The sequence below is a fragment of the Coregonus lavaretus genome (genome assembly GCF_964263955.1).
Source record: "Coregonus lavaretus genome assembly, chromosome: 37".
Classification (NCBI taxonomy): Eukaryota; Metazoa; Chordata; class Actinopteri; order Salmoniformes; family Salmonidae; genus Coregonus; species Coregonus lavaretus.
This window is the reverse complement of record NC_140024.1, coordinates 12,810,886-12,838,858: the sequence shown is the minus strand read 5'-3', so window position 1 is coordinate 12,838,858 and position 27,973 is coordinate 12,810,886. Positions and strand designations below refer to the sequence as shown.

Sequence of the window (27,973 nt, the reverse complement as noted above, 5' to 3'; positions counted from 1 at the left end):
GCCTTTTCTCTTTTTGTTGTGATCTGATTTAAAATGTAAACAGGTTCCATAATGTGTCCGCTGTTACTGGTTCTACCTTCCACTTACTTAATGTGATATGTAGTATCCCCTGTTTCTCATGCTGTCTCTAATGGTCTTATGGTCTATTACTGTAAAAAAGCTTATAAACTCAGATCATCCATAACATTTGAGAAGCTTATCAGGAGAGCTTTTTTAGTCTGTGTGCCTCTGTATGTAGAGAACAGAGGATGCATATGTGTGCATGAGCATGCATGCATGTGCGTGTATGTCTGTGTGTTTATTTTAGGCGCTCAGTAGGAGCTACCCATCCACCCTTCATTTCTTGAGGTTATGTGACTGCTTGGAAGACTGTTTACACCCTAAACTGTGTCCTAGACTCTGATCTGGTGGGGGACTGAGGAATTATAGTTTGAGTTATAGGGTGTTTTGATCAAACACACACATCCAAACTCTACCCCTCCCTGGTCAGACCTCTGCCCCCACAGAATGACCACAGAGAGGAGAAAAAAAAGCAAGTTGACGCTCCCAGGCAGAGTACGTGCTCAGAGTACGAGCTCAGAGTTGGAGCTCAGAGTTGGAGCTCAGAGTTGGAGTGTAATTCATGAGATGTGATCAGTCAGGGCTGAGTGGAGCGGAGCGGCAGCCTTAGAGAAGAGCTGTACACATACACAGCAGCAGCCCAGAGAGGCACACAGATCCTTCTCCTTAAATGGTCAAAGCTCCCAGGAGTGAAAGAGAGGCTGGTGCTGGGGAAAAAAAGACGGGGAAAGGAAAGGAAAAGAGACAGCCAGGGATAGCTGGGTTTTCTGGGAAAAAATCTGGGAATGACAGTTTGACTGAGGGAAGGTTCTGTCGGGTGTTTTATGTGGAGTTTATGTGGAGCTAAGCAGTGGAGGTGGTATCTCTCACAGGAGATTACAGGTACAGCTATGATCTATTCTCTGCTCCGTGGACAGGTAGAGATGATGTATTGTACGCACGTTTTATTTGTTTAAAGATTAGAGGGTCTGCAGCTGCATGACATGCACTTTATCGTTAGTATCTTTGGCTATGTGCATCGAGGTGACAGCCATGTTAAACATTTGCACTGTTCATCATCATTTTGGGGTTATTATGATTTTGTTGGAATATGCATACTTTTGGTGAGGGTCTATAGGCTGTCACTTATTGGGAAGATGGCAATGGTTTGCTAAGGGGAATAATAATTACAAGAGTTGGTTGGAAGTTGCACATACTGTGATTCTATGCATGACCAGCAGATGCTAATGACTTATTTGTTTTATTGCTATACTGTATATAGCCATGATAGCCTAAATGGCATTGGTATTTTGAACAAGCTCACTTGCCTTCCCCTCTATCTTTCGCCATCCATCTCTCATCTTTCTCACACTCTCTCCATATCCTGTTATCTGGGATGGTGGCTGTGTAACCACCACTTCCTCTGCCGGTCCTGTACTCCCTGTGCTTCACACAACCAAATTTTAAACAAATCTGGCAACAGGCAGAGGGCTTACGTAACAGGGGAGAGGGGGGTCGGGGCGAACGCTCTGCTCAGCTCACTTTATCATGAGGGAGCAGCGAGGCCAGGCCACTGCCTTGCCGTGAGGTAACTCTGTGGCCCTCAGGGACCTGCCTGCTAAAGGGGACCGGCTGGAGGTTCCCGAAAATAGCTCTGGTCAGGGGAGAGAGAGGCTGAGAGGCCCTGTGTGTCCAGTGGACAGAGCCTTGCAGGCGTGGATGTACTCCTGGGCCTGGCAGGAAATAATCAGAGTGATTCAATTACACTGCCATATTCATCTCATTGTCTCTCTGTTTAGACTCCTGCAGCTCAGCTTGGCCCCCTCGACTCTGTTTGCTTAGAAATGTACTCTCACTGTGGACTCCCAGAAACTGTCTCACCCACTAATCTAGTTGTTTCAACTAATTTTTATTAAGTAACTGGTCCACAGTGTTTTTTGTTTACTCAACTTTTTGTCCAAGTGTTACCTGAACTAAAAAAAATGTTGGCCCAAACTTAGCGACAACTTGACAAAAATTCTATCAAATGATGTGTTTGCTCAACTTTCTCATATGTTCATTTTACTAGAAATTATTATTTTGGCACCTTACCTAAAAAATGGCTGTGGAACTAGTTACAAACACACACAGTGCTTTTAACATACAATGTTTTCAACTTACGTATTTGACACACGTTGACGTACATGATTACATTGTGCATGTTCATTTATACACTAATTATTATTCAACATGCCCTCACCTGGAATTTGAACTCACAACCTCTTGGTTCAAGGCATTCTGATCTTCCTGCTACGCCACCCAAATAATAATTTCTAGTTGAATTAACACGAGACAATTTAAGCAAACATTGTTTTAATTTGACTGAATTTTTGCCTACGTTTTCTCATGTTGGAGCTAAGTTTGGGCCAACAAAAAATGTTAAGTTCAGGTAACACTTTGACCGAAAAGCTGAGTAAACAAAAAAAAAAGCTGTGGAACCAGTTAGTTAATAATATTATTTATTATTATTTTTTACAGTGTGTCAAAACCCTTGCAATGTTGCACTCTCACAGTACAGCAGTCTTCCTGGACTGCTTTTATTTGTCACTGGGTGGCTGTTCTTTAGATCATTGTTTTATCCATATCTTAACTTTGTTTGAAAGTGTTCTCTCCACTTCATCTCCTTCATCATGTACAGGTATAGAAGTGTGTAGGAGTAAATACGCAGGCTTGATGAGGAGGAGACCTCCGGTACTGAACCTGATCTCACTACACCCTCACACTAATGGAAATAGTCAAACACGGCAGCATTCTCTGATGTTTGATAATGCACTAGAGATTTATAACAGCTTGTTATTAACTTTTATGACAAATCATTTATCTGTTTATTGTAGTATGTTAGACAGGAGATACGGGTGCATTTTGTGTTGTATATGAATGGTTCATCACAGCTCCAGTTGTAGGAAGTTGGCCTATCTGGACATTGTATTTTGTGAAGGCCATAACAGGACAGTGATTTAATTTGGTCAGTGTTGGGTCTTGTTTTTCTGATCAGAGACTGGCACACGGTTCTCCTGGCTCATTTGCTCAATGTGATTATGGAAAATAAAAGTCCTTACAAAGGGGTCAAGCAACTCCAGTTATATTATAAGTATTTTAAACTGAAAATAAATAGTTTTTCAAAGTTTTGTATTAGCTCACATTTGCTGTTCCTGGGTGTTTTTTTTAAAACTCTATAAAAACGAGTAGAGAATAAGAACATAAGTACTTTCATCTTCCTGAGGCCTGGTCTAAATATCCTTCTTGTTCCTAGGAGACCGCTAAACAGTCTACTTCCTCCCTTGTGAGGGATGGCTCTATTAGCCTCACGTTCCCAGCATCCTCTAGCCATGTTAGCCATGTTTGTCATGACATTTATCAGCATACACTGTTCCTGTACTGTGTCTGAACTCAGGACTCAGGAAGCCATTCCTCAATGAAATGTGCACTCTGGATTACTTATGAGCAAAGATAAGAGGGTGATGGTTTTGAATGTTCTACAGCTTTTAATGTATTCCCTTCTGCTTAGTGAATACTGAACACAGAACACTCAATCCCTCATTGTCGTGATGTCAGAAAAATCCATTGATGCAGTCTCTCTTTTTATTTTTGATTTTTTATGTCAAAATAGGCTAGATCTGATACGGCTAACAGCCCCATAAAACATTAAATATAGATGTTGTTTTCTGTCTGTCAGAGCTGTGACGATTCAGAGGCACCCTGCAATGATGACAACAAACCAAGCCAAGTCCAATGTCCTGACTTTGTCCCAGACCAAAAGCACAACAGTACCAGCAGTGATGGTCCTGCACCTGCATTTTTAGGTAATAGATCCACTGCCATCTTCAAATAAAAATCAAATGTATTTGTCACATACACAGTTTACAGCAGGTATAAAAGGTGCAGCGAAATGCTCATGTGCACCTCACATCTCTTCCACTTCCTTTTGGCAGGTAAACAGTGCTAACATTCATCTGCCTGTCATTTTTGCTCTTATCTCCTGTCTATCTGCTTGTTTAATGTGTTTTGTTTTCACACGTCTGCTACTTTGCCTACAACATGTTGTTAGTGTGACTGGGACCTCCCTGTCTGACCGTGTTGGTTCCTCCCTCTCGTAGGTTCCATCCCAGTGTCAGAGACACAAACGCCCCCAGTGTCCCCATCCCAAGTCTTCCTCCAGTACGAGTGTGCACCTCCTCTTACCGTCCCACCGGAAACACCCCCTCAGTCTGCCTGTGACAGTCATGCTGCTGCTCACACTGAGGAGAATGTAGCAGGGTTAGTGTTTATATTCTCTCTTTTACAGGAAGAGGATATTGCATGTGTTTAGATTAACATCCCCCCACACTGAAGAGCTAGGCTAAAGTGAGACTGTGCAGGGATGTCGGTGTTTACATGGTCACACACCAGCGCCCCAATAATATACAGTGGCACTCAGTATGTACCTAGGAGGAAGCGGGAACTGTCAGAGGATTGCATAAAGTGTGTTAGGAAAGGCCCACCTCTCAGGGTTTAACATGAGGAGGTGGTGGTATTTCACAGAGCAGGAAGCTGTGGAAGTTATCTCAAATATTCAAGCTGATATACGGGTTATAATTGTTTGATATGATTTTGGAGAGATTTCCCTGTTGATTATGGATTAAGAACAGTGTGTTGATGTGTTTGATCAGTCTCAGAACGGAGGATCCTTGTTGCCGTGACTACTGTCAGTCAGAGACCCGCGACTGTGGGAGTGGCCAGGCCTTGCCACCTGGAGACTGTGGGAGGAGTCAGCCATCAGACTCAGGATACAGTGCTGGTAGTAAAGCCTCTGAACCAGAAGATAGTGGGAGGAGCAACAAATTAGAACCAACAGATATTGGGTGTGATCTAGAGCACTGTGGGAGTTTCCATTCTCGAGATCTACCGACTGTTTTAATTACATGCTTAGATAAGGTAAGTTTAGACTGAAAACGTTTTAATGATTACTTTAATGAGGATAGCCTCTTTTATTATTTAATGCTCGGGTGATTCCCAAATCACTGTAGTTCAAAAATAAATGGGCAGAGACAGAAACATATAAGCAAGTTACTTTATCAATTTAAGGTGTACACATCCTTCCAAAGCCATGGTTTCCTACACAAACACCCCCTCCTATACCCAGGAACAGAGTGAGTGGTGCTTGAGGGCTGGCTGTGGGGGGCACGGGTTGGCTGATGGATAGAGAGGCAGGGCAGGATGAGGGGGGACGGGCTGGGCGGGGTTGGAATGGAGGCAAGGAGCCCTGGAGTGAGCCCTGGCAAAGACCATTAGGCTCAGAGAGGGAGACTCCAGTAAGAATGTGACCTCTGTCAACCCCGACAGTGCTCTGACTGATGGCATGTCTGATTTGGATGTTTCTGGCTCTGCTGTATGACATTTTCCCAGTGTGTTATTTCCATAGGCATATCGAAATGGATAGGATAAATGTAACTGTGTTTGTTTCCCCTTTACAATCAGATTGTGATTGTGTGGTTAGATATGCTCCTTTTCATGTAAATATGGTAGTTCAAGCTAACCTTGCTCTATGACGATTTAATTGCGACCCTGCTAACCTTTCATCCTCCATTGTGTTACCTCGCTGCCCTCCCAGTTTGATTTGCCTGTCATAGATGTTTAGATTCGTTGCAAGGCAAGGGTATCTTGTTTTTCTTTGTTCATTCTCAGAATGAAATAAGTCTAATTTTAATAGCTGGAAGAATGCGTTCCTCTGGGATTCCCGTTCTCCCAGATTAACTTGGCTCATCCGCCCCCGCCTCTGGGGAGAGAAAGGTCACATTTGTTTATGCACAGTTCTGGAGGCTGCGGGACTTGCTAGTCAGGTCTAACACTAGAGAGAAGCAGCTGACATATCTGTGTGGTGCTTTTGTCTGAAACATTATTATAGTAATATGCCGCTAGAGAGTTGTGCTGGATCTGGAATATTGCAATGATAATTCATTGCATCATAACCAAGTTATTTGAGAGAAGGGCAATTCCATTGTAACAGAGTGATACAATTCCATTGTAACGGGCTGATGGAAACATGAAATGCCTGTACAATTTTATAAATGCCGACAAACAATTTGTTCGTTCAACATGGTGGGATCTTTTTGTGTCGGTAAAATGTATTATTTGAGAAATGGCGGTGGAAATGCCTTTATGTGGAAACATTGATATAATAACTATCATATTGAAGTAAATTTGGAGTCACGCGATGATATGTTGTGTGGTCCTCCCACTATGACTCGGGAAAGCATGCAGTTTATTAAGCTACAGATGAAATACATTATGATGAACTTCACAGGGTGATTAATGTGCAAGGTGATGCAAGGTGATGAGCTTGCTCCTTTCCAATAAATATTGAGGGTCTTATTCTGGTGACATGATGATCAATGGTTGGCTGCCGTTTGACAAATACAAATAATATCGCTCTTATCCATAGTAATCTCATAATGTACAGTGCATTCAGAATGTATTCAGACCCCTTCCCTTTTTCCACATTTTGTTACGTTACAGCATTACTCTACAATGTATTAAATTACTTTTTTTCGTCATCAATCTACACACAATACCCCATAATGACAAAGCGAAAACAGGTTTTTAGACATTCTTGCAAATGTATTACAAATAATAAACAGATATATGTATTTACATAAGTATTCACACCCTTTGCTATGAGACTCGAAATTGATCTCAGGTGCATCCTGTTTCCAATGATCATCCTTGAGATGTTTCTACAACTTGATTGGAGTCCACGTGTGGTAAATTAAATTGATTGGACATGATTTGGAAAGGCACACACCTGTCTATATAAGGTCCCACAGTTGACAGTGCATGTCAGAGCAAAAACCAAGCCATGAGGTCGAAGGAATTGTCCGTAGAGCTCCGAGACAGGATTGTGTCAAGGCACAGATCTGGGGAAGGGTACCAAAACATTTCTGTAGCATTGAAGGTCCCCAAGAACACAGTGGCCTCCATCATTCTTAAGTGGAAGAAGTTTGGAACCACCAAAACTCTTCCTAGAGCTGACCGCCCGGCCAAACTCAGCAATCGGGGGAGGAGGGCCTTGGTCAGGGACATGACCAAGAACCCGATGGTCACTCTGACAGAGCTCCAGAGTTCCTCTATGGAGATGGGAGAACCTTCCAGATGGACAACCATCTCTGCAGCACTCCAACAATCAGGCCTTTATGGTAGATTGGCCATACGGAAGCCGCTCCTCAGTAAAAGGCACATGACAGCCTGCTTGGAGTTTGCCAAAAGGCACCTAAAGGAATCTCAGACCATGAGAAACAAGATTCTCTGGTCTGATGAAACCAAGATTGAACTCTTTGGCCTGAATGCCAAGCGTCATGTCTGGAGGAAACCTGACACCATCCCTATGGTGAAGCATGGTGGTGGCAGCATCATGCTGTGGGGTTGTTTTTCAGTGGCAGGGACTGGGAGACCAGTCAGGATCGAGGGAAAGATGAATGGAGCAAAGTACAGAGAGGTCCTTGATGAAAACCTGCTCCAGAGCACTAAGGACCTCAGACTGGGGTGAAGGTTCACCTTCCAACAGGACAACGACCCTAAGCACACAGCCAAGACAACACAGGAGTGCCTTCAGGACAAGTCTTTGAATGTTCTTGAGTGGCCGAACCAGAGCCCGGACTTGAACCCGATCTAACATCTCTGGAGAGACCTGAAAATAGCTGTGCAGCGACGCTCCCCATCCAACCTGACAGAGCTTGAGAGGATCTGCAGAGAAGAATGAGAGAAACTGCCCAAATATTGGTGTGCCAAGCTTGTAGTGTCATACCCAAGAAGATTCCAGGCTTTGCTTCAACAAAGTACTGAGTAAAGGGTCTGAATACATACGTAAATGTGATATTTCAGTTTTTTATTTTTAATACATTTGCAAAAATGTCTAAAAACCAGTTTTTGCTTTTTCATTATGGGGTATTGTGTGTAGATTGATGAGGGGAAAAAACAATTTAATCAATTTTAGAATAAGGCTGTAACGTAACAAAATGTGGAAAAAGTCAAGGGGTCTGAAAACTTTCCAAATGCACTGTAGGTAGACTACCCGCACTGTATCTGCGAGCTGTTGGTTAAACCGTATGTGCCAAGACAAGAGTGGGCACATTTGCTATATAACGCAACAGTGTTTGTGACAAAACCATCAGTAGAGTTGAAAATGCGATGGAAACCCATTTAACCTGTATTTTTCATTCAGTAGATGGGAATTTAATGGAAAAAGTCATTTATTTGCACTACATCATCGCGCACAGACTTTTACCCGCAAAAGGTCAGTTTGATGGAAATACATCTCTGGTGGAAAATGGGTATATTGTTTTATTCCGATTTTTGAATATTCGCATAAAAATCTGTCGTAAATTGGATGGAAACCCAGCTACTGTGATTGTTTACAATCAAAATAGTCAAAAAGAAACAAAAATAGCTTCTTATCAAGAGCAATTTCTCAAGCAATAATTTTGCTAGGACTGTCTGGGAGTGGTCTGAGTTGGGAGGGGAAAACTGAAAACTAGCTGTTATTGGCAGATAGGTTTGGAACTCTCTTTCTTATTGGTCTATTATTAACTAATTTACAGCCTATTGACGTCACCAGGCAGGCCAAAACTCCATCCCACCAAAACAGGGCTGAAAGTTCAGACAGTCTTTTCAAACAGCTCTTACACTAAAAGAGCATTATCATAATTTTCACAGTATTATTCCAACTTCATAGTTTGGAAATATATATCAATACACAGAAGTCTATACACAGAAGCCTACTTTTAACAATTGCCACTGAAAATGTTACTAAAACACATTTACTAGAGGAATAGTGCAGATGCAAAGTTTGGTAACTGAATGACAGTAAAATCTCCCTCAGTTTTTGATTTGACCACATTTTCCAAAAACTCAAAACTTATTCAAAGATGTCTGCAGAAAGAATGGGGTGTTAGCTATGATATGGCACCTTGAGTTTGAAAAAATCTACACTGAACAAAAATAGAAACTCAACATGCAACAATTTCAAAGATTTTACTGAATTAGAGTTCATAAAAGGAAATCAGTCAATTGAAATAAATTCATTAGGCTCTAATCCAATGTTTCCCAACCCTGGTCCTCCAGTACCCCCAACAGTACACATCTTTATTGTAACCCTGAACTAGCACACCTGATTCAACTAGTCAACTAATCATCAAGCCCTCAATGAGTTGAATAAGGTGTGTTTGTCAAGGGCTACAACGAAACTTTGTACTGGAGGACCAGGGTTGGGAAACACTGCTCTAATCTATGGATTTCACATGACTGGGAATACAGATATGCATCTGTTGGTCACAGATACCTTAAAAAAAAAAGGTTGGGGCTTGGATCAGAAAACCAGTCAGGTATCTAGTGTGACCACCATTTGCCTCATGCAGTGCGACACATCTCCTTCGCATAGAGTTAATCAGGCTGTTGATTGTGGCCTGTGGAATGTTGTCCTCTCCTTTTCAATGGCTGTGCGAAGTTGCTCGATATTGGCGGGAACTGGAACACGCTGTCATACACGTCGATCCAGAGCATGCCAAAAATGCTCAATGGGTGACATGTCTGGTGAGTATGCAGGGACATTTTCAGCTTCCAGGAATTGTGTACAGATCCTTGCGACATGGGGCCGTGCATTATCATGCTGAAACATGAGGTGATGGCGGCGGATGAATGGCACGACAATGGGCCTCAGGATCTCGTCATGGTATCTCTGTGCATTAAAATTGCCGTCGATAAAATGCAATTGTGTTTGTTGTCCGTAGCGTATGCTTGCCCGTACCATAACCCTACCGCCACCATGGGGAACTCTGTTCACAACGTTGACATCAGCAAACCGCTCGCCCACGTAACGCCATATGGCTGTCTGCCATCTGCCCAGTACAGCTGAACCCGGGATTCATCCGTGAAGAGCACACTTCTCCAGTGTGCCAGTGGCCATCGAAGGTGAGCATTTGCCCACTGAAGTTGGATACGACACCGAACTGCAGTCAGGTCAAGACCCTGGTGAGGACAATGAGCACACAGATGAGCTTCCCTGAGACGGTTTCTGACAGTTTGTGCAGAAATTCTTCAGTTGTGCAAACCCACCGTTTCATCAGCTGTCCTGGTGGCTGGTCTCAGACAATCCCACAGGTGAAGAAGCCAGATGTGGAAGTCCTGGGCTGGCATGGTTGCATGTGGTCTGCGGTTGTGAGGCCGGCTGGACGTACTGCCAAATTCTCTAAAACGACGTTAGTGTCGGCTTATGGTAGAGAAATTAACATTCAATTCTCTGGCAACAGCTCTGGTGGGCATTCCTGCAGTCAGCATGCCAAATTCACGCTCCCTCAAAACTTGAGACATCTGTGGCATTGTGTTGTGTGACAAAACTGCACATGTATTGTACCCAGCACAAGGTGCACCTATGTAATGATCATGCTGTTTAATCAACTTCTTGATATGCCACACCTGTCAGGTGGATGGATTATCTTGGCAAAGGAGAAATGCTCACTAACAGGGATGTAAACAAATTTGTGCACAAAATTTGAGAGAAATACGATTTTCTGGGATCTTTTATTTCAGCTCATGAAACATTGGACCAACACTTTACATGTTACGTTTATATTTTTGTTCTGTATATTTTGGTTAGTAAGTGAAGTGGAAATCACATCATGGGTCCTTGATCTGGACTATACAGAAATGCAATTATGAATGTAATTCTATTAATGGTGATACATCCTGAATAAGTAGAAAAATGTAATATCCTCCTTTGCATGTTTGGGTATTATTCTACACACTGGCTATTATTCTACACACTGGCTATTATTGGTACAGACCGGACCAAATCTGTACCAATCATAGACGTCTATGTTTCACAAGTTTGGACATCGTACAGCACAGTAGATTACAGTACAGTAAAGAAAAGTAGAGTAAAGTATAGTTTAGTAAAGTAGAGCACAGTACAGTACAGTAAAGCATAGTACAGTACAGTAAATAAAAGTACAGTACAATAGAGTCCAGTCCATTTTAATGTACTCTACTGTATTGTACTGTGCTGTACTGTACTGTACTGCAACTGCAACTGCGACTGTGGCAACTACTACTATGATTTTCCATTGTGGCCAATTCAATTGCAGTCATTATGTTACAGATTTTCCAGTCACTCTGTTACAAATTTGGTAACAGTGATGCGTTTTAATCACTTAATAATTCATAAATACTATAACTAATTGTTAGGTCTACCTTTACTTGTTACTTCTGTGAACTTTCATATCCCCCCTCCTCATGAGGGAGAGAAATTAGAAAATATCTTAAAGATATGTGGGTTTTTGATAACAGAATGACAAGCCACTTGCCAATATTTCTAAACTTACAGGCAAATCGTTTCTGTAAAACTAAATATAAGTGTTGATATTAGTTGGCAGGGGTCTTTACTTCAACATTATTGTGTTTTAATGTATTTCTGATACCTTTTAAGACTTTTTCTGGTAGATGTTTTCTAAGACCCCTTTTCCATCTGTTTATCCAGAAATTAAAGCCTTTACTTATGCCAAATTGTATGGATGGAAAATGATTGAAAAACCAATCTATGCCTTCATGTCCCAAAAATATAGACTCTTAGCTTTCATTTGACACCAAATTTCATATGCTAACATCAAAGCGGTGAATCGATCCTGCAGGTTCATGCTCTACAACATTCGCAGAGTACGACCCTACCTTACACAGAGAGCGGCACAGGTCCTAATCCAGGCACTTGTCATCTCCCGTCTGGATTACTGCAACTCGCTGTTGGCTGAGCTCCCTGCCTGTGCCATTAAACCCCTACAACTTATCCAGAACGCTGCAGCCCGTCTGGTGTTCAACCTTCCCAAGTTCTCTCATGTCACCCCGCTCCTCCGCACACTCCACTGGCTTCCAGTTGAAGCTCGCATCTACTACAAAACCATGGTGCTTGCCTACGGAGCTGTGAGGGGAACAGCACCTCCTTACCTTCAGGCTCTGATCAGACCCTACACCCAAACGAGGGCACTACGTTCATCCACCTCTGGCCTGCTAGCCCCCCTACCTCTAAAGAAGCACAGTTCCCGCTCAGCCTAGTCAAAACTATTCGCTGCTCTGGCACCCCAATGGTGGAACAAGCTCCCCCACGACGCCAGGACAGCGGAGTCACTGACCACCTTCCGGAGACACTTGAAACCCTACCTCTTTAAGGAATACCTGGAATAGTATAAAAGTAATCCTTCTACCCCCACTCCCCCACACCCCCCATTAAAAATAAATAAATAGGGTGGTTGTCCCACTGGCTATCATAAGTTGAATGCACCAATTTGTAAGTCGCTCTGGATAAGAGCGTCTGCTAAATTACGTAAATGTAAATGTAATAAACTTCAAATGTTGGTGCTCATTGGTCCTTTTACATGGAGATGACCAGAATACTGCAACTGCAATACTATTTACATACTTTGAATGTATGTCTACAAGGCCCTTTCCTTATGATACCATTGGTTTTGTCTTGCAACATCAAAGTTCAAACAGACAGAGCCACCACCAGTTGGCACACCCATTCATAAGCAAATGTATCAATACACTCATCCTATTTGAGGAAGTGTCATACTTCTTTGTGGTTTCCTTGATAGTTAGAAGTATATTCTCACTTGTGCATCTGTGACTTCCTGCCTGCATACATATAATTCTGTTTACAGGAAGGAGGGGGCCACGAGTTGTACTGCTTTCCCTGGGTTCAGACTGAACAGCAGTTAGAAGAATCCCCTACCCAACCCATTCCAGCTGAGAGCCCCTTTTTTTTCCCCCTGACACGACCCCGTCCCCCACAGCCCCCCGTCATGCCCGTCCTCCCTGAAGAAGAAGAGGATTCCCCTGAGGAGCTCGACAGTTCCTCCAGCTCACCCAGCACAGTGAGTACCTATCCATTACACTAAACCTTCACTCTAAAGCTGTGGTATGTTGCACTCAGAGCTATACATGACACTAGCTCATCAATACTGAACCTAGAACCTAAGGTTCAGTATTGACAAGCTATACTGATTTGCAATGAATATGTTAGCAACAATAGCATATGAACAATATGAGCATTAGGCTTAGATCATATCTATGCTCATAGTGTTGCTCACATATTCATTGCTAATACATGTTAGTGTGTTATGGATGTGTGTATCTTTAGTAACAATGAATAGAAATCCCTTCACCGTCCCTCACCAGACTTGACTTACTTCATGATGTGAATTTGGGATTCCTGTGCTTTATGGTCTGCTTTCCAAAAAAGGTGGCTTCCCCACTTCTATTTTTGACTCAGGAACAAAGCTTCACTCAGCAGTGAAAATTTGTAATTAATCCCAGCAAAATCATGAGCAGGATGTTCTTTCCTCTTCTGTCCAGCTCACTAACTTTTTTCTTCAGTCCCTCTTATTACCCTGTTTTTTTGTGTTGATGCGGTAATTTGCACTGCGCTGGTGGTAAAGAGAGGTTAGCACAGTGTGTCCAGAACACTCCAGATCTTGGCTCTACTCTAAAGACTGAACTGTCTCTCGTTGTTTTGTTCTGTCATCTGTTCAGATCCTGTGACTCCCCACCCTAATGTTTATTGAGTTGAGTAGACTTGTACAGATCTGTGGATAGCTTGGATGTTTTATGAGTCTCTGAATGTGGCCTTGCCCGCAGTCCTGTATGTCTCCCAGAAAACATGCTATTGAAACTCTTTTAGTCTTTGAGACAAAAAGTAGAGGCTTTCTGAAAGCTGTCTGTTTACAGTCAGGAGCTATATACGGCTGTTTGGTTTACACTGTAGAGACACAACAGATTTGTGTTGAGCGGATGGCTGCCTCACCAAAACCTCTGAGTTACTCCTCCTAGGAGTATACTGTCATCCATCCCAGTCAGTCATTAACACAGCCTAGATAAGACTTCTCTGAGGAACGCAATGAGCCTCTGTAATCTAACCTGGGGGTTGGCAACCGTATAAAATTATCCTCCTTTATTAAACAATAGCCCTGGCCTTTCAGCAGTTTTAGACTGTTATAGGGATATCATTTATTAGCATTCTCTTCCAGGACAAAGGTCTCAGTGAAGCTCTCAGTGAAGTATCATTTAATGTCTCACTGTTTATTTGCATACTTTTCTCTGAGGATAGAACTAGGATACTAGGATATAAATCTAAAATGAAAGAGGTACAGTGGGGAAAAAAGTATTTAGTCAGCCACCAATTGTGCAAGTTCTCCCACTTAAAAAGATGAGAGAGGCCTGTAATTTTCATCATAGGTACACGTCAACTATGACAGACAAATTGAGAGAAAAAAATCCAGAAAATCACATTGTAGGATTTTTAATAAATGTATTTGCAAATTATGGTGGAAAATAAGTATTTGGTCAATAACAAAAGTTTCTCAATACTTTGTTATATACCCTTTGTTGGCAATGACACAGGTCAAACGTTTTCTGTAAGTCTTCACAAGGTTTTCACACACTGTTGCTGGTATTTTGGCCCATTCCTCCATGCAGATCTCCTCTAGAGCAGTGATGTTTTGGGGCTGTCGCTGGGCAACACAGACTTTCAACTCCCTCCAAAGATTTTCTATGGGGTTGAGATCTGGAGACTGGCTAGGCCACTCCAGGACCTTGAAATGCTTCTTACGAAGCCACTCCTTCGTTGCCCGGGCGGTGTGTTTGGGATCATTGTCATGCTGAAAGACCCAGCCACGTTTCATGTTCAATGCCCTTGCTGATGGAAGGAGGTTTTCACTCAAAATCTCACGATACATGGCCCCATTCATTCTTTCCTTTACACGGATCAGTCGTCCTGGTCCCTTTGCAGAAAAACAGCCCCAAAGCATGATGTTTCCACCCCCATGCTTCACAGTAGGTATGGTGTTCTTTGGATGCAACTCAGCATTCTTTGTCCTCCTTACCAAAAAGTTCTATTTTGGTTTCATCTGACCATATGACATTCTCCCAATCCTCTTCTGGATCATCCAAATGCACTCTAGCAAACTTCAGACGGGCCTGGACATGTACTGGCTTAAGCAGGGGGACACGTCTGGCACTGCAGGATTTGAGTCCCTGGCGGCATAGTGTGTTACTGATGGTAGGCTTTGTTACTTTGGTCCCAGCTCTCTGCAGGTCATTCACTAGGTCCCCCCGTGTGGTTCTGGGAGTTTTGCTCACCGTTCTTGTGATCATTTTGACCCCACGGGGTGAGATCTTGTGTGGAGCCCCAGATCGAGGGAGATTATCAGTGGTCTTGTATGTCTTCCATTTCCTAATAATTGCTCCCACAGTTGATTTCTTCAAACCAAGCTGCTTACCTATTGCAGATTCAGTCTTCCCAGCCTGGTGCAGGTCTACAATTTTGTTTCTGGTGTCCTTTGACAACTCTTTGGTCTTGGCCATAGTGGAGTTTGGAGTGTGACTGTTTGAGGTTGTGGACAGGTGTCTTTTATACTGATAACAAGTTCAAACAGGTGCCATTAATACAGGTAACGAGTGGAGGACAGAGGAGCCTCTTAAAGAAGAAGTTACAGGTCTGTGCGAGCCAGAAATCTTGCTTGTTTGTAGGTGACCAAATACTTATTTTCCACCATAATTTGCAAATAAATTCATAAAAAATCCTACAATGTGATTTTCTGGATTTTTTTCTCTCAATTTGTCTGTCATAGTTGACGTGTACCTATGATGAAAATTACAGGCCTCTCTCATCTTTTTAAGTGGGAGAACTTGCACAATTGGTGGCTGACTAAATACTTTTTTCCCCCACTGTATATAAGCCTGACCTTTAATGCTGGAAATATACTTAATATGGTTGACTTAGTTACAGATCACATGGTTCAAGTGAGTGTTCATTCTGTCCTTCCACTCTCCTGGGATGCTGAGGTCCAGTGAGTTCAGGATGTGTTTAGTCCAGAGGGACGTTGTCTAGAGTTTCTGATGTTCAGGGGTTCAGGTTGTTGACATTGTGCTGCTGAGCTAGAAATGCTGCTGCTGGAAACCAGGGACCACCTGCTAGTCAACAGAGCTAAGTGTCTCACTGAAATACCCACCGATAACAGAGGACCACAAGTTTATTTTATTTTCCCCTTAAAAGTGCTTTGAAATGGTTATGCCTTGAAGTTGAAGTGTCCTTTTCCCCCTGCGGATTCCACCACGTTCCCCATACAGTCCCAGTCATGGTCAACACCAGGGAGGGCCTAGAGAGACTTTAAGGTGTCTGTTTGGCTCTGTCTTCACATTAATATCAACATTAAAAGCTTAAGAAAACAGCAAGTCTTCAGTTTGGGGAACCAAGTCACCAAACATCTCTGTCAAAGTGTATACACAAGATGTTATAGATGTGTACATAAGCAGGAAGGTTAAAGGGTAGAGAATGAGAAAGTTTTGCTGCCTTTGCAGTGACACAAGCCATTTGGTGACATGTTTACTCAAATATCTCTGTAATCTTTGTTTTGCATGCTTTTATGTTTCGAATGACTTAAATGAAATTGTCCCCCAATTTACGTCATTGCAATAACAATATCCATATCTATGAATTTGCCTTCTATTTGAGAGACAATATCTGATTTTTCTATGTCAGGATCCCATTTCTGTTATCCAGGTCCCTCAAAAGTCCACTCAAACCCTTTTTCATGCAGACTAGTTCTGGTCTTGATGCATAACAAGTTACACCTCTCCTAACTTATTTGAAACCTTTTGTTTCTCACATATCTTTCTCTCTAGTATACACCAGTTGAAAGTAGAGCAGTTACCATGGCCATGCCTGCTCCCACCATTGTCTTCCCAAAGCAAGCGTCCGTAACCGTGTTCCAAGCAGACGGTCGCCCTCTGGAACAGACCAGGTACATGTGTTATTTCATCTTGAGAACAGGACTGTTCATGTCAAAAAAGCTTGAGAGCAATCCACCTCTTGAAAAATGAGCCACTTTATCCAAACCAGCATCAAGATATTTCTAGAAAATAAAATCGATCCTCCTTCAAGTGTTTAGAGTAGCTAAATGTAAATAAAGACTGCGTTGTAAGAAAATGGCGTCTGTTAATTTTAAACGTTTCTCTTTCCCAGACCACACAGTCCCAGACCTTGCTTGTCCCGAAACTCCCTGGGAGGACCCATCACTACAGTCGGTGGGTACAGTCAAGTACTTAAAGGCTAAATATAGCCTCATGTTAACAACACTTACATAAGTCCATTGTTCAAAATGTGTGTTCCATTGTGATTTTTTTCAGCATAATATTGTATGGCTAATTTAATTCCATCTATTGAAATGTCTAAGTTTGGTCATCAGTGTCTGACAGCATAGAGAACAGGGGCCCTTTGTCCTTAGAAAAAGCAGAGCCAAAGCTCTCAGTGCCTGGATGCCTCTGCTTTGATTACTATTGATGTTGGCTTGTTGCTCTGTGCTGAGCTCAGAGAGAAGACTATTGGTTGTTGCCATTTGTCTCTTATTGTCTCTGTTTGTGTTTTAATTGCGACTTGTGCGTGTGTACATGTGTATCCTTCTCAGACAGCACAGGCAATGTGATAGACCTGGTGAAAGACCGTCTGCCTGAGCTGCAGCTCTCTGAGGAGGACCGTCAGAAGAACCTCGAGCTACTGCAGGAGGCCAAGAAAGTCAGCGACCGCTTCCTGAGCCGCAGGGGCCGAAAGTCCACCTGCAGCCTCTCTGAATCCCCCACAGGTGAGAGACACTCACTGGTTTACAGACTGGTATACAAGTGAAACAGGGAAATATACAAGTACTTTACGGTAAGTCTTACTTAAGACAGAGACAGACAGATGATACAAAATATGACACATTATTAAGCTCTTCAGCTTAAAACCACTATTTACACAGTAGAGATTTAATCAGCTGGTGAAATGTAGATTTGGTTTAACAATATTTTTATTCTTAACACTGGTTAGGAAATACAATGAGCAGCCAACAAACCCACAAGTCTGCTAGCTGAATTGCGTGAGTGAGTCATTGTAATTGCTGTATTTTTCTATCTTGGCTTCCGGAGTTATCTGAACATCACGTACGTGCCCTCATGCCTTCGTCTTGCAGCATTCTGAATGCTTGCCAGATAATTCCAGTCTTCCCTCACGTAACAGACCACAGTAGCAGATATCAAATGAAGTCCCAATAACTATAGTTTTTATATTGCGTTGTTATCTGGAAAGTGATGCTGAAGCAGTATACTGTACTTTCATTGTCCAAGCATAAAACAAATGTGTGTGTTTTGTCCACAGGTCTCTCTCCCAACCACACACCATCTTCCTCACCTGTACCGTCCAGAAGCACCTCTCTTATCACAGCCCCTCAAATAGGTACATTCATCTTTCTGTCTGTGAGAGAATATTCACTCTCTTCACTGGAGAGCATGAAAAGCCCTGCATAAAAAATAAATACAAATATTGTACAGCTTTTTTGTAAACCTTTTTCTTTCAGCTGTAGCCACAGAGGTGAACTATGCCCCCTCGTCGCCTGTCAGCCTGGTAAGACCACTATGCATTATATTTTTCTGATGCACTCCATAATGGTGTTTTAACAGTATGTTGATGTGTGTTGTTTTGTGTTCCTCTCTGGCAGCGATTGGAGGTTCTGTCTGAGAGGGAGCAGGCTGATACTAGTACACTGGAGCATGAGGTCAGCATAGCACTCTCACCACCACTCTCATTCTCAAGTGGCACCCTGGAACAGTTAGTCAGACATGGATATGCATTACATAGTTAGTAAAACCCTCATGAGTTTACACTCCAGAATAGCTATGCTCAAAGCTATGTTGGATACAATAATTCATTTACGGTAGAAAATTGTAAATGTTGACATTCTTGCGCCCCCTCTCCAATAAAATCTGATTCGTTTCTCCTGAATTGACAGTGTTTAAAGAATAGTGATATTATGTTACTGCTGTTCTTAGAGCACCAGGAGGCTGGTGGACTGGAAGCCCAATGAGAAGCGTAAGGTGTCCTCAGGCACCCTGGCTCCCCGCTACTCTGGTCCCCCACCCCCCAGGGAGCCCAGTGGGGGCCAGAAGGAGAACTGTGACCCCCGGGTAACAGCTAAGAATTGCTCAGCACCAGTACTAGTCAATAAGCCAGAGGAGGGTCTGGTCCGAGCCCCTAACCAGGCCCCTGCTACTGGGGTGGCCAAGCCTGTCCCTCGGCCCCCCACTCAGCAGGCCCCCTGCACGGCAGAGATCAAGACCATCGGGGCCTTTCCTCCCCTCATGAGAGCTGTCTCCTGGGACACTGTTGGAACCCTCAACTCCAGGAATGGGGCTCCAAGTCTCCCCGCTACAAACGAGGAAACCTTCTCCTTTCAAGACAAGACCCGGGATGCCTTGCTCAAGTCCTCTGGGTACAAGGACTTCCCTGTACAGCCTGTCAACGTGCAGAAACTGTCTAAAATAAGAGAGGTACGATGGGAGCCTTTTAACTACTGGGGCTCAACCCTTGAGTTTCACCTGATAGCATTAATGTGACATTTACTGCATGTTTTGGGGATTTAAGAGCCTTTTGTTTTGTTCTTGTAATGTTTTGTTCTTGTAAACGTGTTTTTATGACCTATTACGACATGAAAGCTTCTGCAAGTTCTTAAACATCCTAATTTGCACTGTTCTTCTGTATACAGGAGCACAAGCTGATGCGGAACCAAAGCATTGTGGGGTCAAAGTTGGCAGACTTGAGTGAAACAGCTGAACAGGAAAGAGGTACTGTGTTACCCTGTGTCTGACCTGGAGAGGAGACAGTGCTGTGTGTAGTGCTGTGTAACAGTAGAGAGGATAGTAGACTTTTATCTAGTAAGGGGGAAAGGAGTCAAGGATCCCAGCTACGTCACAGGATGCTAGTCCTTACTGACCCCAAAAGATTTTCCTTAGAACTGAGGGTATGTTCTGTTCTAAATTTGGCACAGAGCTTTACTTTATTGGCAACCTGAACTGTTATTTGAAGTTTGCACCAGCAGATGGTGTTAGTGTTAACTAAAACATGAGAGCACCCAGTCAGCTAAAATTGGTTTGCAAAAACTTTGAAAGGACATCATTGAAATAGTTTGTGATCCAAGAAAATTGCAGTACAATGTTGTTCAGAAGTACGTCGATTATCAAATGATAATGTGGTCCTCTGTAGCTCAGCTGGTAGAGCACGGCGCTTGTAACGCCAGGGTAGTGGGTTCGATCCCCGGGACCACCCATATACAAAAATTTATTTACGCATGACTGTAAGTCGCTTTGGATAAAAGCGTCTGCTAAATGGCATATTATTATTATTATTATTATTATTATTATAATCTGATCATTTATTAGTTTGATCATAAATTAGGTTTTCCCTGATAGAGACCAGATAGCCATGTTGTAACTAACTAATGGTCTTCTGTGTGTGTGCGTGTGTGGCCAGGTCCCTCTCTTTTGCCCCCTGCAGGGTCTCCTACTGATGAGGAGGCTAAAGAGAAGTCAGACGCCATGCCCAACATCTCAGACATCATGCTGAGGAAACTCAAACTGCACAGAGGGCTACCAGGCTGGTGGGTATCACAATATTTAGACTGACAGGGAATGACCTTTGACAAAGACACTTTTCCAGAATATATCTCTTATATATCTGTGAGCATATATTTTTGTATTTTCTACTTACATACTGAACCTATATTTCCTCTCTGATTCTATTGCAGTGCACCTCCACTCACAGAAAAAGAAGTTGAGGTTAGTATTTACTCTGGATAGTGTATTATGCAGAGTAACACAGTTTTATAGTGCATGTTCTCCCCATGTCTGTCTGTGTCTAGCCTCATGAATGTAATGTACAGGAAGCCCCTAGTCTCTACCCATGATTGAGACTAATGGGAGCCTTAATGATTTCCTGTCTCTAAGGAGAAAATGCAAACATGGCTGTGTTTGAGTGCAGAGAACTGGGCCTAGGCTATAGCCCCGCCTGCCCAGCCGCCTGTCGCTCCCAGGGGGATACATGTTGTGCACTAGGACAGTCGAGGTCACCGATTTCCTCTCAACACTTGCCTCAGTATCTGAGACGATGTTTGGAATGCTGCAGCAGAGACCCTTTGATCATGACATCATGGCACCAGGAGTTCATCTGTCAGCATCGCTGCACGTTATAGGCTCATCTCAGGCCTGGTAGCAAGCAGCACTGTCAACACACTGGCTAGTTGGTACTCTATATGGTAGCTGGGTAGCCCACTGGGGTAGTTGTGCTTTATATTGCCACATACATTGCTACCATAACAGTTGTTATGTTAACATGTTATCAAGGATGTTCAGTGTTACATGTGTTTATTCAGTCCCATACTGTATTAATGTTTTCTTGGGCAGCACATTCATTGACCTGACCCCTCTAGTTTTCAGACACCTTGACTTTTTCCACATTTAGCTATGTTACAGCCTTATTCTAAAATGAATTAAATTGTTTATTTTTCTCATCAATCTACACACAATACCCCATAATGACAAAGCAAAAACAGTGTTTTTGAAATTTTTGCAAAGTTATTAAAAAAAAACGGAAATATCACTTTTACATAAGTATTCAGACCCTTTACTCAGTACTTTGTTAAAACACATTTGGCAGTGATTACAGCCTCAAGTCTTCTTGGGTATGACGCTACAAGCTTGTCACACATGTATTTGGGCAGTTTCTCCCATTCTTCTCTGCAGATCCTCTCAAGCTCTGTCAGGTTGGATGGGGAGCGTCGCTACACAGCTATTTTCATGTCTCTCCAGAGATGTTCGATTGGGTTCAAGTCCGGGCTCTGGCTCGGCCACTCAAGGACATTCAGAGACTTGTCCCAAAGTCACTCCTGCGTTGTCTTGGCTGTGTGCATAGGGTCGTTGTCCTTTTGTAAGGTGAACCTTTGCCCCAATCAGAGGTTCTGAGCACTCTGGAGCAGGTTTTCACAAGGATCTCTCTGTACTTTGCTCTGTTCATCTTTCCCTCGATCCTGACTAGTCTCCCAGCCTTTTGGCCAGCTCTAGGAAGAGTCTTGGTGGTTCCAAACTTCTTCCATTTAAGAATGATGGAGGCCACTGTGTTCTTGGGGACCTTCAATGCTGCAGACAATTTTTAGTACCCGTCCCCAGATCTGTGTCTCGACACAATCCTGTCTCGGAGCTCTACGGACAATTCCTTCGACCTCATGGCTTGGTTTTTACTCTGACATGCACTGTCAACTGTGGGACCTTATATAGACAGGTGTGTGCCTTTCCAAATCATGTCCAATCAATTGAATTTACCACAGGTAGACTCCAATCAACTTGTAGAAACATCTCAAGGATGATCAATGGAAACAGGATGCACCTGAGCTCAATTCCGAGTCTCATAGCAAAGGGTCTGAATATTTATATGTAAATAAGGTATTTAAGTTTTTTTTTTTTTTAATACATTTAATAAACTTGTTTTTGCTTTGTCGTTATGGGGTATTGTGTGTAGATTGATTAGCTTTTTTTATTTGTTTAATCCATTTTAGAATAAGGCTGTAACGTAACAAAATGTGGAAAAAGGGAAGGGGTCTGAATACTTTACGAATGCACTACACTTTGTGTGGCGGTCCAGTGAGTTGGTGTGTCTCAGTCCTTAATAATGGTATCTAATGTGTCCCTGGTGACTGTTTAATGAACATTAAACACAGTCATATCCTTCCCACAGAACGCGTTTGTTCAACTGTCGCTTGCATTCCGGAACGACAACTACACTCTGGAGACGCGGCTCAAACAGGCGGAGCGGGAGCGGACCCTGACCGAGGAAAACACAGAGAAGGAACTGGAAGAATTCAAAGGCTCTCTGAAGGTCAGCCTTTAGTAGGCCATGATAACACAGGAGATTAAATGAGTTGTGATCCACTTTCACTTATCAAGGCCCTGTGTTTTGTTGTTGTTGTCTCCTCAGTGCACGGCACCACAATGGAGCAACATGGATCAGCGGGAATCCTACCAGAGCCTCATAGAGACAGTAGCAGTACTGCACCGTCTGGCCACCAGGCTCTCCAGCAGGGCTGAGATGGTTGGAGCAGTGAGACAGGTACTGGAACGCAGGCATAGGATAGGATAGGATGGGCCATTCACAAGGTACCCTAATGATTTGCCTATAGAGAGAGGAAACCCCTGAATGAGAGAAGAAAACAATGAGTGAAAGTGAAAACTTTTCCATGCTCCACTGTCATGAGAAAAACACTGCCTTCTTTGGGATGTTCAGGGGGCATTGGAATGTTTGTGAAGGATTTAGCCCGATGTTATGCTTTCCCTCAGGTTATCGTTCACGCCAAAGCCAACTCCAATAAATGATTAGGGAAGGACTCAGGACTATGTCCGTTGTTAGACGTCACACAAGTCCCTTGTGATTTATAGCCTAACAACACATTGCTGCTGTACGAGACCTGACCCCAGACCTGACATGATGATGGCTTTCCAAAGTGTTGGAGTCCCTCTCAAAATTCTATTCTCTCTCTCTCTCTCTGCTGTGACTGTATGGTTAACTATCCTGCCCATAGACAGTAATGACCCTGTTGTCGCTGTGTTATCTAGAACCTAAAAGGATTCTTCGTCTGTCCCCATAGGAGAACCCTTTAAAGAACCATTTTTGGTTCCAGGTAGAACCCTTTTGGGTTCCAAGTAAAACCCTTTCCACAGAGGGTTCTACGTGGAACCCAAAAGGGTTCTCCTATGGGGACAGCCAAAGAACCCTTTTGAAACCCTGTGTGTGACAGGAGAAACGCATGAACAAGGCCACAGAGGTGATGATGCAGTACGTGGAGAATCTGAAGAGGACCTATGAGAAGGACCATGCTGAGCTGATGGAGTTCAAGAAGCTGGCCAACCAGAACTCCAGTCGCTGCTATGGAGGATCCATAGACACTGGAGGTACACCTGCACAAACCCTTTATCTCCAGTGCATGATAGGCGAGTTGTTGCAAAATGTTGATTGACTTAAACTGCATTCTCCTGTGTGCTTTGGTTAGATGATGGAGTTCCACGGCCATCCAGATCCATGTCGCTGACCCTGGGAAAGGTTGGTGCTGGAATGTTGAACAGAGTGTTTCCAGTGGGTTTATTGTTGAGAGAATGCACTGGATTTGACTGGTTATAGCAGGGTGACAGTTCTCAATGTGATAGACCATACAGTAAGGATAATGCCCCCAACTGAAACTCTCCCTCTCTTTTCTTCTACCCTCTTTCTCTCACCCTCTCTCTCTCCCTTCCAATTGTTCCTTATTAGGCTTTGCCTAGACGGAGGGTCAGTGTTGCGGTGGTCCCCAAATTTAACCTCCTGAACATCCCTGGTCAGACCCCGGTCATGGCAGGTCCTGGCCCCAGCGTTGCCATGGGACCCAGCCACCAACCCACCATGGGCCAAGCACTTCCTGTCCTGGTATGTTTTCTACCCAATCATAGCCTTCTCAGCCTGTCAACCTGACCACATGATTAAGTGGTAATATCCCGTCTATTTAAATGTATCAGTCTGCTCTGTCTACATGCATGTTGTTTGTTCTTGTTAATTACAGTGTGAAGCCAACAGTATGAAAAGCATCTTTCCCACTGAGCCTACACAGCCAGCTATAGCTGAGAGGTATGTTCCTCCATCCTCTATCATAATGTGCACCCAATGCATACCCACGGATATACTGTACATACTGTACTCAGCACAATCTATCTGCTTGCATGTACAGTGGCTTGCAAAAGTATTCACCCCACTTAGAATTTTTCCTATTTTGTTGCATTTCAACCTGGAATTAAAATTGATTTTTGGGGGTGTTTGTATCATTTGATTTACACAACATGCCTACCACTTTGAAGATGCAAAATGTTTTTTATTGTGAAACAAACAAGAAATAAGACAAAAAAACGGAACCCCCCCCAAAGTCACTACTTTGTAGAGCCACGTTTTGCAGCAATTACAGCTGCAAGTCTCTTGGGGTATGTCTCTATAAGCTTGGCACATCTAGCCACTGTGATTCTTGCCCATTCTTCAAGGCAAAACTGCTCCAGCTCCTTCAAGTTGGATAGGTTCCACTGGTGTACAGCAATCTTTAAGTCATACCACAGATTCTCAATTGGATTGAGGTCTGGGCTTGACTAGGCCATTCCAAGACATTTAAATGTTTCCCTTTAAACCACTCGAGTGTTGCTTTAGCAGTATGCTTAGGGTCATTGTCCTGCTGGAAGGTGAACCTCCGTCCCAGTCTCAAATCTCTGGAAGACTGAAACAGGTTTCCCTCAAGAATTTAGCGCCATCCATCATTCCTTCAATTCTGACCAGTTTCCCAGTCCCTAACGATGTAAAACATCCCCACAGCATGATGCTGCCACCACCATGCTTCACTATGAGGATGGTGTTCTCGGGGTGATGAGAGGTGTTGGGTTTGCGCCAGACATAGCGTTTTCCTTGATGGCCAAAAAGCTCAATTTTAGTCTCATCTGACCAGAGTACCTTCTTCCATATGTTTGGGGAGTCTCCCACATGCCTTTTGGCGAACACCAAACGTGTTTACTTATTTTTTTCTTTAAGCAATGGCTTTTTTCTGGCCACTCTTCCGTAAAGCCCAGCTCTGTGGAGTGTACGGCTTAAAGTAGTCCCATGGACAGATACTCTAACCTCCGCTGTGGAGCTTTGCAGCTCCTTCAGGGTATCTTTGGCCTCTTTGTTGCCTCTCTGATTAATCCCCTTTTATAACCCAACCCTGATCTGTACATCTCCACAACTTAGTCCCTGACCTGTTTGGAGAGCTCTTTGGTCTTCATGGTGCCGCTTGCTTGTTGGTGCCCCTTGCTTAGTGGTGTTGCAGACTCTGGGCCTTTCAGAACAGGTGTATTTATACTGAGATCGTGTGACAGATAATGACACTTAGATTGCACACAGGTGGACTTTATTTAACTAATTATGTGAATTCTGAAGGTAATTGGTTGCACCAGATCTTATTTAGGGGCTTCATAGCAAAGGGGGTGAATACATATGCACGCACCACTTTTCCGTTATTTATTTTTTAGAATTTTTTGAAACAAGTTATTGTTTTCATTTCACTTCACCAATTTGGGCTATTTTGTGTATGTCCATTACATGAAATCCAAATAAAAAAAACTATTTCAATTACAGGTTGTAATGCAACAAAATAGGAAAAACGCCAAGGGGGATAAATAATTTTGCAAGGCACTGTATTGCCTGGTTCCTAAGGTCAGGTCACAGCTCCATGAAACAATGGGCAATGAGGGGCCTTAAAATATGTACACCGTTATCAGAAGACATCTTGTGCTGTATCAGAATCATTGCCTTGTTTACTTGACCTCCAGGAAGTGTTCCCTGGGGAGTAGCTTGATTAATCCTGGCCATCCGGATAGCAGGGGCCATATACAGCAAAGCACTGCACTACCCTTATGCAACTCCCAGATTGTCTATGCACCCAAAATAACTGTGCAAGCATTCCATAAAAACCCAGCTGCAACTGATTGATGGGCTATTCTGAGATGTAATCTAAACATTTGGGTTGGGGAGCTTGACAAAAGCCAGCCAGGGGCTCTTTCCCTGGCCTAGTAATAAGGTGAGTCTGAGAGAGAGAGAGAGCGAGAGAGAGAGAGAGAGAGAGAGAGAGAGAACATTCAAGTGGATGCTGTCTTAGTTCGCCCCATGCCAAAATCTCAGGATCTCTCAGAGCGAGAGAGACAATAACAATCGTATCAAGTGTCTGCTCAGTAAAAGCCAGGGACATTTTAAGAGTCCCCATGTACACATTTTACCTTTGTACTTTTGGTTTTTACCCAAGCTTGCCTGGCAGTGATGGTGCCATCCACGCACACTGCCTTTCAACTGCGTTCCAGCCTGTCCATTAAGACAAGGCCACAGTGTTATGATGGAAAGCCTAGTGACCATGATGCACTCCTCTCTCTCAGCATAATGTCTGTTGATAAAATGTTCTATGTGTTCTTTCCGCTATGAAACAATGCAGTGGAAAGTGTGTGGCAGAGCAGGAAGCTGAGCCATCAGCCCCAGCCAAGCCCCCCGTCAACCTAGAGGAGATCAGATCAGAGATCAAGGCAAAGATCGAGGAGGAGGCCTACAATAAAGGGTGAGGCCCTTTTCTATGTACCCGCTCACACTGACCACCCACACACATACCCACAGTCACACACCCTGTGCACGCTGACAGAAGAGTGGCGCAACACTGGCTGTACTGTACTGACATAATAGTATGAAGAATCAACAAAATATACAGTACATTCAGTACATTCAGCATTCAAATAAAGTTAAGTAGTTTATATGTAATGAGCCACTGCTGCCTTGTGATACTTCCTATACGTTCAGCTCATGTGCTTTTAATGATAAAACAAATGTAATGTTCCAAATACAGCTACCAAGAGGGACTGAAGAGAAGTAAAGAAGTCAAAGAGGTGGTGGAGGAGGAGGAGGAGGAGGAGGAGGAGGAGGAGGAGAACGCAGAGGAATTGCCAGAAAAGAAGGATGAAGAAAAAGGAAAAGAAGTCAGCAGAAAAGAAAAGTTCAGCAGGTGATTTTCACTTCATGTAGATAAATTGTAAATACATAATTATGTATAATGACTGGGTGTATACCTTGAATTGTTCTGAATCCCCTCTCAATGTCGCCTTTACAGTAAGGTTGAAGAGATCCTAGTTGTCCTTGACCGGCTTTGCCCCAAGATTTTCCGCCGTAACCGACTTCTCTGGATTGTTTTGACGCTGTTCCTGGTCACGTTTCTGGTCGTCAATGTTTTCACATACTTTAGTGATCGCTATAACAACCATGGGGACATGTCGGCAGAAAAAGCCATGGTCCAGGGCAAGAAGAAGATATTTGGACTGAATGTAGGAGTACAGCCAAAGAATCCCACTCCAGAATAAGAGTCTGTCTCATCCTTCTCTCAGCCCATAGACTATTTTTTCCATGATACATCACCATACAAGAGCTGAACTTGAATATAGGGTT

The 27,973-nt window shown here is 43.2% G+C and overlaps 1 protein-coding gene across 1 annotated transcript; it reads left to right on the top strand.

Moving 5' to 3' along the window:
* Positions 1-884: 884 nt before the first annotated feature.
* mrvi1 (murine retrovirus integration site 1 homolog) lies at positions 885-27,973 on the top strand (the record flags this gene model as incomplete). The annotated part of the gene is made up of 23 exons (XM_084154280.1): positions 885-942; positions 4,176-4,335; positions 4,728-4,992; positions 12,759-12,971; positions 16,780-16,898; positions 17,120-17,181; positions 17,562-17,735; positions 18,287-18,364; positions 18,486-18,532; positions 18,627-18,683; positions 18,958-19,455; positions 19,671-19,749; positions 20,435-20,561; positions 20,709-20,739; positions 22,691-22,831; positions 22,931-23,062; positions 23,748-23,901; positions 24,000-24,049; positions 24,257-24,409; positions 24,543-24,607; positions 26,979-27,098; positions 27,381-27,536; positions 27,642-27,973. 23 exons carry the CDS (start codon positions 885-887, stop codon positions 27,886-27,888), a joined length of 3,186 nt encoding a protein of 1,061 aa, XP_084010406.1. The 3' UTR covers positions 27,889-27,973.